Source organism: Macaca mulatta, chromosome 16 (assembly GCF_049350105.2).
Source record: "Macaca mulatta isolate MMU2019108-1 chromosome 16, T2T-MMU8v2.0, whole genome shotgun sequence".
Taxonomy (NCBI): domain Eukaryota; kingdom Metazoa; phylum Chordata; class Mammalia; order Primates; family Cercopithecidae; genus Macaca; species Macaca mulatta.
In genome coordinates this window covers 13,098,379-13,111,389 of record NC_133421.1, presented here as the reverse complement: position 1 = coordinate 13,111,389, position 13,011 = coordinate 13,098,379, and the positions used below count along the sequence as shown (strand labels likewise).

At 45.2% G+C, this 13,011-nt stretch overlaps 1 protein-coding gene across 1 annotated transcript in view; it reads right to left on the bottom strand.

Annotated features, from left to right (window-relative positions):
- DNAH9 (dynein axonemal heavy chain 9) overlaps positions 1-11,151 on the bottom strand; it is a 376,944-nt gene extending 365,793 nt beyond the window's left edge. The window contains exons 1-2 of the mRNA XM_015118601.3: positions 10,706-11,151; positions 1,401-1,597 (exon numbers count right to left, since the gene is read on the bottom strand). Of these exons, the coding sequence (XP_014974087.3) occupies positions 1,401-1,597; positions 10,706-11,122 (614 nt within the window). The 5' untranslated portion in view covers positions 11,123-11,151. The remainder of the gene's footprint in view (positions 1-1,400; positions 1,598-10,705) is intronic.
- Between the last annotated feature and the right edge of the window lie 1,860 nt (positions 11,152-13,011).

Genomic DNA, 13,011 nt, shown 5'->3' with positions numbered 1-13,011 from the left:
TTATTTTCACAGTCTTAACTGAAAATGATATGTGCAAAGAACCCAGGACACAATGACAAAGAAAGAGGACATACAGTTCACATTTTTATGTCAGAAACCCACTTCCACTTAATTAAATTAAATTTATATTAGCTGAGAAATGATATGGCACAAGTGATTGTGGAAGGTATTAAAGGAAAAAGACACCTACTTCCCCTAAAATGATCCAGCCTTTTGGGAAATTATCAAACTTGAACAAACCGAGATAAATTCAGCAATGATTATAAACACACACTGAATGTTAGTAAGTTAAAATATAAAGGGACTAGAAAAGGGGTAGTTGGAATTTATTTATTTTGAAGATTGGATGTCTTTATTAAACCACAATAAGTTTTCCAGTTAACCGGGAAATTACTTCAAATTGCATATGTAGGAAATTACTTCCGATAGAAAAAACTCATTATAAAGTACATTGTTGTATTTTATAATGCATTGCATGCATTACTGTTGCATGCATTACTTATTCTTCGGATCAAATAATGGATCCTGAGTACACAATGTTGACAGTAATACACTGGGAAACTCCTGACAGTGTGGTAGACCGAGCTCATGTAGGAAGGCTATCTGTTGCCACAAGTACCTGGAGATGCTGAATAAAATATAACAAAATATACTATTAATATTTATATACGCAGCCCGGCTTGAAAAGGGAAGAGAATTCCCAAGGGATAGAAACGAAGAGAACTCGAAAGTCAGCATGGTAAACAGAAGCTGATGGTGGATTTAACTTCTAAAAGGAGACGAAGCTGGGGTTTTAATGCCCACTCAGGGGCAGGAGGCATGAATTCCCAACAAAGCCAGGTCCCAACAAAGCCAGATTTGTTACTACTTGAAAAAAGACAAAAAAAAATTCCTCAGGACGTGTAAAGTCTTCAGCTGCTGGGGGAGGAGGGTCTGGAACTGTAACAAGAGTCAGCAGCGTTAGTTCTGTGACATTATGCACTGAGTAAACACTGGGAAGAGTAAATGCTGGAAAGTTTCAGCTTTGCTGAAAGATTCTGTGTGTGCCTGCCTCCCAGACTGGACCTGGGTCTTTGCCAGTGATGAGACACTATCTTGATAAGCAAAATGCCGAAAGTTAGCGTGGTTGCGCTCAGCCCTGAAATGATTCTGAACGGAAAAAAAGGCCATGTTGCTGTAATAGCCTTGGAAGACTTCATGCGGTGGCTGGGCCAGGGAGTAACCAGGGTAAACACACAGTCCACAGTCTGAGGGTGTCGGCAAACAGAGCAGGCAGTAGGCTTGTGTGCAGAACGAGGAGATGTGCAGAGTCAGGAACAGACAAGTTGTAAGGAAAACATTCTGATAACCAGCATCTCCCGTATCTCAGAGGCCCATATGGCCAGACTGGCAGTACTTACACTGTCTCACTTTTGGAATCCACAAACTCCATTTTTTCTGAGCCTGCTGGAAGAGGCAGCAAAGTTCTTCCCTTCACTTGCTCAAGTATAACCGAGAGGTCACACTGGAGGCTGTGGGCATGCCGCCTGACATCCTCACATACCATGTGGGGCCAGTTGAGGCGATTCTTCTCATTGGCCAGGACGGGTAGAACAACCTGGAACAGAGGTGCACAGGAAAGAAAGGCAGGCGTTCCACTTCTGAGAACTTAAAGCAAGCCTCATCTGGAAAAGGCTTATAAAGCTATATACAACCTTTTGCAGGTCACTCACTGTGCTGGATGGCCTAATAGTAGGGTCGAACATTATATATGACCTTGACATCTGATAAATTGGGGAGGCCCTTGAATTGTCTGCTTACAAATTTTCTTCCCATTCTGCTCCTGGCGATAAAGTCCTCTAGCCAAAAAACTCTTTATTGGCTAGGTGCGCTGGCTAATGCCTGTAATCCTAGCACTTTGGGAGGCTGAGGCGGGTGGATCACCTGAGGTTGGGAGTTCAAGACCAGCCTGGCCAACATGACGAAAACCCATTTCTACTAAAAGTACAAAAATTAGCCAGGCATGGTAGCGGGCACCTGTAATCACAGCTACTCAGGAGGATGGGGCAGGAGAATCGCTTCAACCCAGGAGGCGGTGGTTGCAGTGCGTCGAGATCACACCACTGCACTCCAGCCTGGGTGACAGAGTGAGACTCCATCTCAGAAAAAAATTAAAAAGAAAAAACAAAAAACTCTTTATCCAGAGGACCAGGCACAGTTACTGCTTATCCCTGAAAAGCAGACTTCAGTTCCCTGCCAGCTGGTGGAGGGATTTAAACCAGCCAATTGCATCCCCCAATGAGATCCAGGGACCACTACACCCTCTTGATCCTATTAATACAAAGTGTGCTTTCCACCGCCCCTTGTCGTTCAGCCTGTTCCCAAGAGCAATCCCGGTGTGGCTCTGCATGGCTCAGTGTCCTCCGCTGAGCTGTGAGTATATTGACTGATAAAATGCTGTCAATGGTGTCTGTCCTATGTCGGGTGTTGTATGGTTAGCCACCTCCATTACTCTTGGGCAGGAATCCCTCCCTCATCAACGGGGTGAATAGGAGGTGATTAAAATAGTCACAAAGGCCAGAGGCAAAAAAAGTAGGACACATGCAGATAAACATGACCTTCTGTCTGCAGGTGGTAGGAGGGGCAGCTTGAAAAGGCAAGCAAAGTTGACGATCTTGAATCCATCTTCAGGGTGAACGTTAGGTGACTGTGGCCACCCAACACAGTTCCTTTTTTCAGTATTCATCCCCAAATCCATAGGAACCAAACGGAACCAAATCTGAGCCAGTGAGAGTCAGGCCAAAGTGTCTTATGTGACTTTTCACGGAATAGATACCTTCTCTCTTCTGCTAGTGTGGAGGTTTTGTTGGTCACCTTCCCAACCAATACAGCCTTAGAATAAAGTTAATATGGAGAAGAGAGTGCTTACAGATGGAGAAAGACTAAGTCTCGGTAACTTTGTTTGAGCTCCTAAATCAAGCTGCTCTTGAACTTTCCAAGCTAGTTTAAATTAAGTTTCTATTACCAGTAACTTCGAATGTTGTCAGTACACCAAGGCGGGCGGATCATGAGGTCAGGACATCAAGACCATCCTGGCCAACATGGTGAAACCTTGTCTCCACTAAAATACAACAAATTAGTCGGGTGTGGTGGCATGCGCCTGTAGTCCCAGCTACTCAGGAGGCTAAGGCAGGGGAATAGCTTGAACCCGGGAGGCAGAGGTTGCAGTGAGCCGAGACTGCACCATTGCACTCTAGCCTGGAGACAGAGCAAGACTCTGTCTCAAAAAAAAAAAAAAAAAGAAAAAAGAGAGAAAGTTGTCAGTACAACTCACCAGAAATCTTTGACTGTCAAAATCTCACAACTGATGGAAGGAGAATACCAGAAAGACAAACAGATGCTCATATAATGTGTTGAGAAAGCTACCAATACATAAATAATCAAAAGGAAATATGAACTCATATGACTCATGATCAATAAGCCCCAGTGGCTGTGAAATAGAATACCTGGACCCAGCATGTTAGATTCTAGAGGATGGTCTTTGCCTGGTCTGTCTGGAAACATTCACTGAACTGGGAACTTACAACAATCAGTAAAGGGAGCTCAAAAAGGAAGGAAAGTTTACAAATTAAGCTTCATCACATTCGTGTTAAGAAAGAACCATTTGGACCGAGGGCAGAAGTCCTAACTGGGAAACAGGATGAACTGGAATTTTCCTAGGATCTCAAAGGCAGGGACTCTACCTTATTTAATTTTTATATAGTCACAATTCTCTCTAGGATCTGGCATATAGAAAGCACTCAAGATGTTTATCAAATAACTGAATGTATACTATCTGAAGAAAAAGGAATAGTTGTGGGTGGGATTTTTAAGGGCTTTGAGTGACAGAAAAATAATGAATGTGAACTCTCTATGAAGTGAAAAGCAACTCATAGCCAGGCGCGGTGGCTCACGCCTGTATCCCAGCACTTTGAGAGGCTGAGGAGGGCAGATTGTTTGAGCCCAGGAGTCAGAAACCAGCCTGGGCAACATAGCAAGACCTCATCTCCACAAAAAAATAGAAAAATTGCCTGGTTGTAGTGGTGCATGTCTGTAGTCTCAGTTACTAAGGAGGCTGAGGTGAGAGGATTGCTTGAGGCCAGGGAGGTTGAGGCTGCAGTGAGCTGAAATCATGCCACTGTACTCCAGCCTGGGCAACAGAGTGAGACCCTGTCTCAAAACAACAACAACAACAACAAACCAAAAAAACTACTCATTCATTTATTCAATGAGTATTTACTGAGCATCTACTATGTGCTGGTACTTTTCTAGGTGCTAGGAGGATACACTCATGAACAAAACAGTCAAACATTTCTGACCTCATGAAGCTTATATTCTAAGGGACAGACAGTCAAGAAACAGTAAATTCTGTGAATAAAGATAAAGCATGTGAAGGAAATCAGGAGTGTGGGTTGGAGTGGCTGCAATTATAAATGTTGAGGTTGGCCTCACTGAGAAGATAAGATTTAAACAAAGGCTTGGAAGGATAGGGGTACTGCTTTGCCTATCCTTGGGGGAAGTATATTGCAGGGAGAAGGAACAGCCAGTGCAAAGTCCCCGAGATGGAAGCATGCTTGGTGTGATCAAGGAGCAGTGTGGAAGCAAGGGAAATGGGGACAGAGTGATCCCAAAGACGAATAGGGGTGAGTAAAGGGAGTCAATTCACATGAAGCCTTGCCTGTGAGATTTTGATTTTTACTCTCAGAGAAATGGACATCATTGAAAGTTTTGAGCAAAGGAGTGCCATAGGCTAAGATTGCTTTGAGTAGGATCAACCAAGCTGCTGTGATAATAGGCTATAAGGGGGAAAGGTGGAAAAGGAGGCCACCTAGCAAGTTGGTGCTATAATACGGAAGACAGTGGTGTGGCACTGGGGGTAGTGGTAGAGATGGTAAGAAATGGCCTGATTCCATACAAATTTTGAAGGTATAGCCAGTAGGATGTCTTAACAAATTGCTTTAGGAGTCATGAGAGAAAAAAAAGGATCCGGATGACTCTAAGATTTGTGGCTTGAACAATGGGAAGAATGGAGTTGCTGTCAACTGATGTGGGGAGGAGTAAAGGTGGAGTAAGATCTTGAGAGAAGATCAGGAGCTTGTGTTTGCACATGTTAAAATGTAATATCTCGATTGGACTTTAAGATAGAGATGTTGAGTAGGCAGCTGGATATGCTAGTTGAGAGTTCAGAGGAGAAGAGAGGGCTGGAGATAACAAATTTGGGAGGTATAAGATATAAATGGCTTATGGAACTTTGAAATTGAATGACAGCCCCCGAGAAAATGGGTGTATATAGACAGAAGAGAAGACGTCCAGGGAATGAGCTGTAGGGCCTTCTGGTGTTAAGAAGCTGGGAAGAGGACGGGCGCAGTTGCTCACGCCTGTAATCCCAACACTTTGTGAGGCCAAGATGGGTGGATCATGAGGTCAGGAGTTTGAGACCAGCCTGGCCAACAGAGTGAAACCCTGTCTCTACTAAAAATACAAAAATTAGTTGGGCCTGGTAGCGGGTGCCTGTAATCCTAGCTATTCGGGAGGCTGAGGCAGAAGAATCGCTTGAACCCAGGAGGCAGCGAGCAGAGATCATGCCACTGCACTCCAGCCTGGGTGACAGTGTGAGACTCCATCTCAAAAAAAGAAAAAAAGAAGAAGTGGGGAAGAAGAGGAGGCACCATCACTGGTGATAGCCATGGTGATAGGAGGAAACCAGAAGACTAGTGTCCTGGAGCCCAAAGAAGAAAGTGCTTCCAGGAAGAAAGGATGATCGTGAGCTATGAGAAACGCGGCTCTCAGGTTAAGCCGAATGAGGACTGATTCAGGGTCATTCAATTTTGTCAAGTGGAGATCATCGGAAATATTGACACGTTATTTTATTCCTCTTCTGTGAAGTGTGAAAACCAAAGTCTGATGAGTGAGGATGAGATAAAACAGGAAAATAATGAGACACCAAGAGGAGACACACATTCCAGGAATTTTGCTATGAAGGGGGTCATAAACATGGGGTGACAGCTGGTGGGATGAAAGGAGCATTTTGCTTGATGAGAATAATCTAGCAGAGAGGAGAAAAAAATAGGAATGCAGGAGAGAAGAGGAAATTGCTAGAACGATCTCCTCAGGAACGTGTGGGACTCAGAGCACAGGCAGCAGTTTCAGCCTTAGGGTTGGCATCAGAGGGCAGCACAAACAGTTCACCTCTAGCAATGGACAGGATGGCAGAAGATACAAGGAAAGATGCTGCAGTCAACATAGACATAAGGGTTCGTGGACATGGTATTCTCATTTCTGTTTCTTAAAAAACCAAGAAAGAAGCAAGAGCATCTCAGAGTGAGGTTGAGAGGAGGTTTTGGACATTTGAGAGAAGAAAGATTTTTCTTTTCAAATTGTTCCTCAGGTTGGGAAATAGTGATCTAAAAGAGCAAGAAAATATAGTTGGAATAGAAACAAAAATATAGAATGTCTGCTGGGAAACATAAAAGGTCTACTTAGGGGTTCAAGGTCGTGCATTTAAAGAGGAGCCCATTGGTTTTTTCTCTGGTCTGTTTTAATTTAATGGGTGCAGGTATGAAGTATGTAGAGCTGGGTTTTACCAGGATTGTGGTTGCACCAATTGAGTATGACGCAGTGAGGTAGAGGCCAGTACATCAGGAGCTGATGCAAGGGTATGAAGATCATGAAGGAGCATGGTACTCAAATTGGGTAAGAGAAGAGGCTGTGGGCATGGGCCAGGGCCAATGGGAAGGAGCCAAGGCCAAGAGATTGGAGCTCCCAGCAGGATCAAAGGACTGTTGTAGTCAGGGTATGAGAGGGAGTGAGCTGGAAAGATGGGAGTAATGGTCAGAGAAGGAGGTGCATAAAATTGGATAATGAGGTTGGTGGTTGTTGGGAATGCAAGGTCTGGAAATGGCCATGGAGGTGCTGCTTATGATCAGGAGGAGGACAAGATCACTGGAGGACAAAGATAGAGAGAACCCAGAGGCCAAGTGATTGGATCACTCATATGTCTTTGGAAATAACCACCTATTAGAAGTAATGTTGGGGAGAGTCACAGTGAGTTGAGAGGCAAAATCAAACACACGCGACGGTAGCACCATCTCTACAGGATGCAGCAGTGCGAGTGAGTCATGTCCTTTGATGACAGGAGATTGAAATTGGAGGCTTTTTGATGTGGATCTATAGCGGCAAGGAGGAGCAAGGAGGCCACCTGCTCCAGCTCCATGCTCAGAAGGAGAAAGTCTGTGGGGAAAATGCAGCTGAGTCCTCCAGGAGGAGCCAGGATGGGTTACAGCAAAGTGACAAGGATCCATCAGATGGGTGAGGAGGATTTTAAACGGGATGGAGAGTGATAAGAATTCTCATCCTTTATGGAACACCTGCAATGTGACACTCTATTCCAGGTGTTCTAATATATGATGTCTAAATTTCATAGCAACCCTGCAAGACAGTTTTGGACCTGGCAGAGTGAGCACATCTGCTCACATCACACTGCTGAATTTAACCAGAATTTGACTTAGGTCTGTGAGATTCCAAATCTTATGCTCACACTCCAAAATGCAAAAAGTCAAAAAAAAAAAAATCCAAGTTTCAGAGCTAGGAGAAATAAGTTGGCAGTAGTGAATGATGTGGTTGGAGGAGGAAGTAAGGAAGTAGGAGAACAAGTTACTAAATTCTGTTAATTCTTCCCTTCAAACATTTCTTAGGCACATTTTCCTTTTTTACCTTGTACTAGTAGAATGGAATAAAAATAATATGAAAATTATAGCTTTCTCTCAGTCAACACCCTCAATCCTACCCCCCACACACAAGGCAGGAAGACGTCTCTCAGTCAGGTAGGATGCTGCCTGGGGAGGTGGAAGGAAAAGGGGAGCAGGTAATCAGAGACTACTAAGCTGATTACAAGGTGCTGAGAGAGAGGAGAGGGGGTGGACAGGAGGGCCGGGCCGGAAGGAGAGGGCTTAGCAGATGGGAGGCCAGCAAGCCTTGAAAGAGACACTGGATCAACTTCAGGGTATGGAATAAAAGTAGATGGATGGACAGAAAGTGGAATAAAGTTACTGGTACGAGCTTTGAGAAATGCAAGGAAAGGACTTGAGGTATTTTTAAAATAAATTATTTAGGCTTTAAAATAGGTAATACATTTACATGGTGCAAAATTTTAAAAGTACAAAAGCGTTCACAGTAAATCTTCCACCTACCCCTGTACTTCAATTACTGTTTCTCCTTCTTGTGGATTACTGTTAAAGAATGTCCTCTCTTCCTCCTTCCCTCCCTTTCCTCCTTCCTTTCTCTCTTCTTCCCCTTCTTTCTTTTTTAAACATAAATAGTAGCATAAAATCCATGCAATTCTGCACTTCTTTAAAAAATTATCTTAAATTGCAGCATTATTCACAAAAACCAAGAGACAGAAACAACCTAAGTATCTATGATGGATACATTTTTTAGAAATGTGGTATATACATACAATAGAATATTGTTAAAAAAGAAAGAAATCCTGCATATGATAGGCGGCGACAATATGGATGAACCTTGAGGACATTATTCTAAGTGACATAAGCTAGTCACAAGGAACAAATACTGCATGATTCCACTGATATGATGACTCAGGTTCATAGGAACAGAAAGTAGAATGGTGCTTGCCACAAGCTCAGGGGAGCGGTGTGTGGGTTGTTGGGTGTGTGTGGAGTTTCAGTGATGCTGGATGGGGCAGTTCTGAGGATCTGTTGCACAAAAATGCATATGTGGTTGACAATATTGTACTCTAACTTGGAAATTGTTGGGTGAATTTTATGTCACGTGCTTTTTTGCCACAAGGAAAAAATTACCCTAAGGAATACTCCAGTTGGACATGGTAGCGCACACCTGTAACCCCAGCACTTTGGGAGGCCAAGGCAGGAGGATCACTTGAGTCTAGGAGTTTGAAACCAGTCTGGTAAACATAGCAAAACCCTGCCTCAAAAAAAGGAATATTCCATATCAGTCATTCCTTTTAATAGTTGCAAAGTATTTCACTGTATAGATGGCCCATAATTCAGTCACCCAGTCCCCTGCTGATGAACATTGTCTCCAATCTCTTTCAATGCACCAATGAAAATTCTTAGACATCTGAGAATTTTCATTATTTCAAAATTATGTTTGCTTGCTGGACTACTTTGCTTAGCCATGACACAACTCCTAGGCGGGCCTTCTGTCTCCCACATACACTAGGTTAGATCCTGTCTCTGAACCTTTGTTCAGTCTGCTCTCAGTATCTTGAAAGTTAGTTACCTTGCTCTCTACTTACCTGAATTCTTCTAATTGTTCAGGAGACAATTCAACACTTAATGTTAAGCATGGGCTGTCTTTCTCCTCTGAAGCCAAAAGTACTTTCCATCTTCAACATTCATTAGAGAAGTTGATCTAAGTTCAGGCTTCAGCGGGATGGCTTTCAGACAATGCACAGTCGCAAGACCGTTCTGTTTCTTAAAATATTGAAATACCTCCACTTCTATTGACAGATCTAGCTTCCCTGGGCCCTCTGTGTCCTCCTCTACCTATCCAACCCCTTCTCTGGAATTTTCACCTCCCCACAGCCTCCTGATACACCATCTAAAGGGCTTACACCTGACACAGCAGGGAGACTCCAGCACTTGGATCCAGCAGCGGGGCCAACTTTTAGGTAAGCCTTACCCTCACCCCAGTCTTAAAAGTTTGAAAAATTTTGAATATATGATTTATTACATATGTTTCAGCTCCTTGGAGTAAGCATTTCATGGGTGGGAATAGTTCTTTGATATTCCCTATAGCACCTATCACCTGAAACATCATACAGCCAGTATTCCGCCCATCCTTATTTCACAACCTGCAGGGTCCAGGGCATCAAGTCTCCAGAAGCACACAGGCCTGACTTGCAGGGCAATTTACTCCCATTCCAGAAAGGTCTAAGGGTCCCAGAAATCTCTCCGGAGCACCTTCCTGAAATCTTCTACATTCTCTAAGCTTCTGCTATGGTGCCACTAAAGCACTCATGACCCACATCTCCACCTTCCTCCCTGAGCTCCCGGCAGACTCCTCCAAAGGCCTGCTGGGCATTTCCAAATGGGCGCCCAACTTCTTATGCTGGCACAGGGCTGACCTTTGCTAAACGGTTGGTAATGAATGAATGAGATGAAAATCAAAAGCAAATCACTACCCCCCGCCACCCCATTTAACTGCTCTCCAGAAGTAGGCACTGTTTATAGCCATTCACCTCCTTCCACCCCACTGATCCATCAGAAATGCCTCCTTGTTCACCACTTCCCATCTTCCTCAGACCTTTCCAATTTACAGGACGGATTAAGAGATGCTGATTTTGAAAGTAGTCAGGACCTACGCACTCTCCAGGCACTTCCCCTGACTTTGGCTGGAACCCAGACCCGGACTGACCCAAGCCTAAGCCCCTTCCCATTCTCATTCTAGCCTGGCCTCCACCCAGATTCCTCCCTCCGGAACCCCCCAACTCCGCCCCTAGCCCCATCCCATTTTCTTCCTGACTTCAGGAACTTGCCTCCTGGTTGTGCTCCCTCCATAGCCTCGCCCCTCTGCCTATCACTCCGCCCCTTGAACCTCCCCTGCAGCTTCGCCCCTCCCCCTCTGGCCCCGCCTCCATCCCTTAGGGCTCCTCCTCCCCTCCCCCACACCCAGCTTTAGCCGCGCCGGGACACTAACCCAGCCTCACCTCAGAGAACAGCACGGCCAGGTGCTCCAGAGGCGCCGCGGGCAGGTCCCCGCAGACCACTGCGCCGCGGAAGCTGTCGGGCCCTGGAGGCTCGGGCCCGGTGCGCAAGAAAAAAAGGCCCTTAGCGCCAGCCGGGCCCGACTCAGGTCTCACCTCCAGCCCGGGTCGTACAGCCAGGCCCCCGGGCCCGGGCCGCACCACCAGCAGCGGCCGCGGCCCCTCGGCAGCATCGCGGTCCAGGAAGGCCTGGAGCAGCTGCTCCGCCTCAGCAGTCCCCGCACAACGCTCCCAGGCGCCCGCAGCCGGCCGCAGGCTCAGGGCCACGTAGGTCCCCAGGAGTCGCAGTCGTCGGTCGGCGCCGGGTTTCCCGTCAGCGTTCTCCTCAGCGAGCGCGGCCCGCTCCTCCGCGCCCCGCATCGCGCGCGGCCTCCAGCTGCATCGGTTTCCCTCGCGACGGGGACGCGGCCAGGATTCCCTCCTCTGCTCCCTTCCTATTGGGCACTGGCCCCTGGTCCCGCCCCTTCCAGGCTAATAAGGTAGGAGGGGTACAGCGGGAAGGGGCGGGGTCGCGTCGCTGTTGCTAGGACACCAGCGGAGACTCGTGCTTAGTGTGTGCCTGGTGTATTGGGAGCGCTGAAGTGTGACCGTGGAGCGCAGTGGCTTACTGATGGGCTGCGTGGAGAGGAGATCAAGCATATAAATGCTGTTAAGGATCGTTCTGGCCAAGGTCAAATTAGAGTCTTTAGAGGTCTCCGGACACTGAAAATAGTATGGTCCTCTCACCTCTATCCTAAATGCGCAATCCAAACTTAAACACAATGCCAAATCATAAAACAGATTTAAGGACATTCAGTGAGTGTTTTATTTCTTTTCCATGATGGCAAATTAAACGCTTCAGAACAGTGCTGTCCAATAGAACTTTCTGCTATGATGGAAATGTTTTCCATCTGTTCTAGTCACGCATGGCCTATAAAGGAGGTGAAATGTGCTCGTCCCACTGAGGAACTGAATTTTTAGTTTTACTTAATTTTCACTTAAAATTAAATAGTCACATGTAACTGTAGTTGTATTGAACTGCTCAGCTTCAAAATTTTAATATCAATTTTTAAAAAGTTTTTTCCCGTGCAATCCCAGTTTTTAATTTTCTCTCCAAAAAGATACCTTGTCTGCATTTTAGAAGGTGATTGGTGGGAGGCATTGATATGGGATTATTGACAACGACTGACATTTTAAAATATTGCTTAATTATGACAAAAATATCCCCAAAATATATTAGTTATCTATCACTGTATAACAAATTACCTCCAAACTTATCAGCTTAAAATAGCAATAAACATGTTTTTTTAAGGCATATGCTTAATCTGCCAAAACTGTAACCAAACTGTGAGAGGCTTGTTTTTGTTTCTGTTGTTTTTGAGACAGGGTCTTACACTACTGTCCAGGCTGGAGTGCAGTGGCCGGATCATAGTTCACTGCAGCCTCAAATCCCTGGGCTCAAGTGATCCTCTGGTCTCAGCTTCCCTAGGAGCTGGGAATACAGGTGCCACCACATCCAGCTAATTTTAAAAATTTTTTTGTAGAGATGAGGTCTCGCTATGTTGTCCAAACTGGTCTTGAAGTCCTGGCCTCAATTCATCCCTCTGCCTCAGCCTCCCAAAGTGCTGGGATTACATGGATGAGCCACCATGCTAGAGTTTTTGACTTTCATGGATATGACCACTAATCAGTTCTTACTAAATGTAGCAAAGCACTTGTAAATATGCAGGATGCTCAGAGCCTCCCCATCCTGCCCTATACCTGGATATTGGCTTCAAAAAGGGTTAATATAAAGTGCCTTGCCTGACCTCAGAAATTAGCATTTGTTACCCGCTTAGTCCTTCTCCATGGTCAAGATAAACAGCTTGGCCCTTTGCATGCATGTAAAGTGACAATACATGGGTGCTGAAAAAATGGACAAACAACTTGGGCAGCATGAGGTCAGCAGGACTGAATGAGCTCCCCTCTGCCCTACCATCCTCACTTTAGTCACCTCCCAGGGACTGCTGAGTTTCTGGGTAAAAGGAATGGGGTTCAAAGGAATATTAACAGAATAAGCACTTGTCAATGGCAGCTTGGCTAACAAGAGCCCCTCAGGAAAACACCAGTGGTTGGGAGGTAAAATTATTGATTTCATAATAACTGGAGCACAGGAGTTGGTGTCATAAAAAAATGTTCATGTTAGAAATGAATCTTTATGTTTGTAAAGGGTGTTTTATCATTGCTGGATTAAACAATAATCAACCAACTATGAGGAAAGGGAAAAAGTG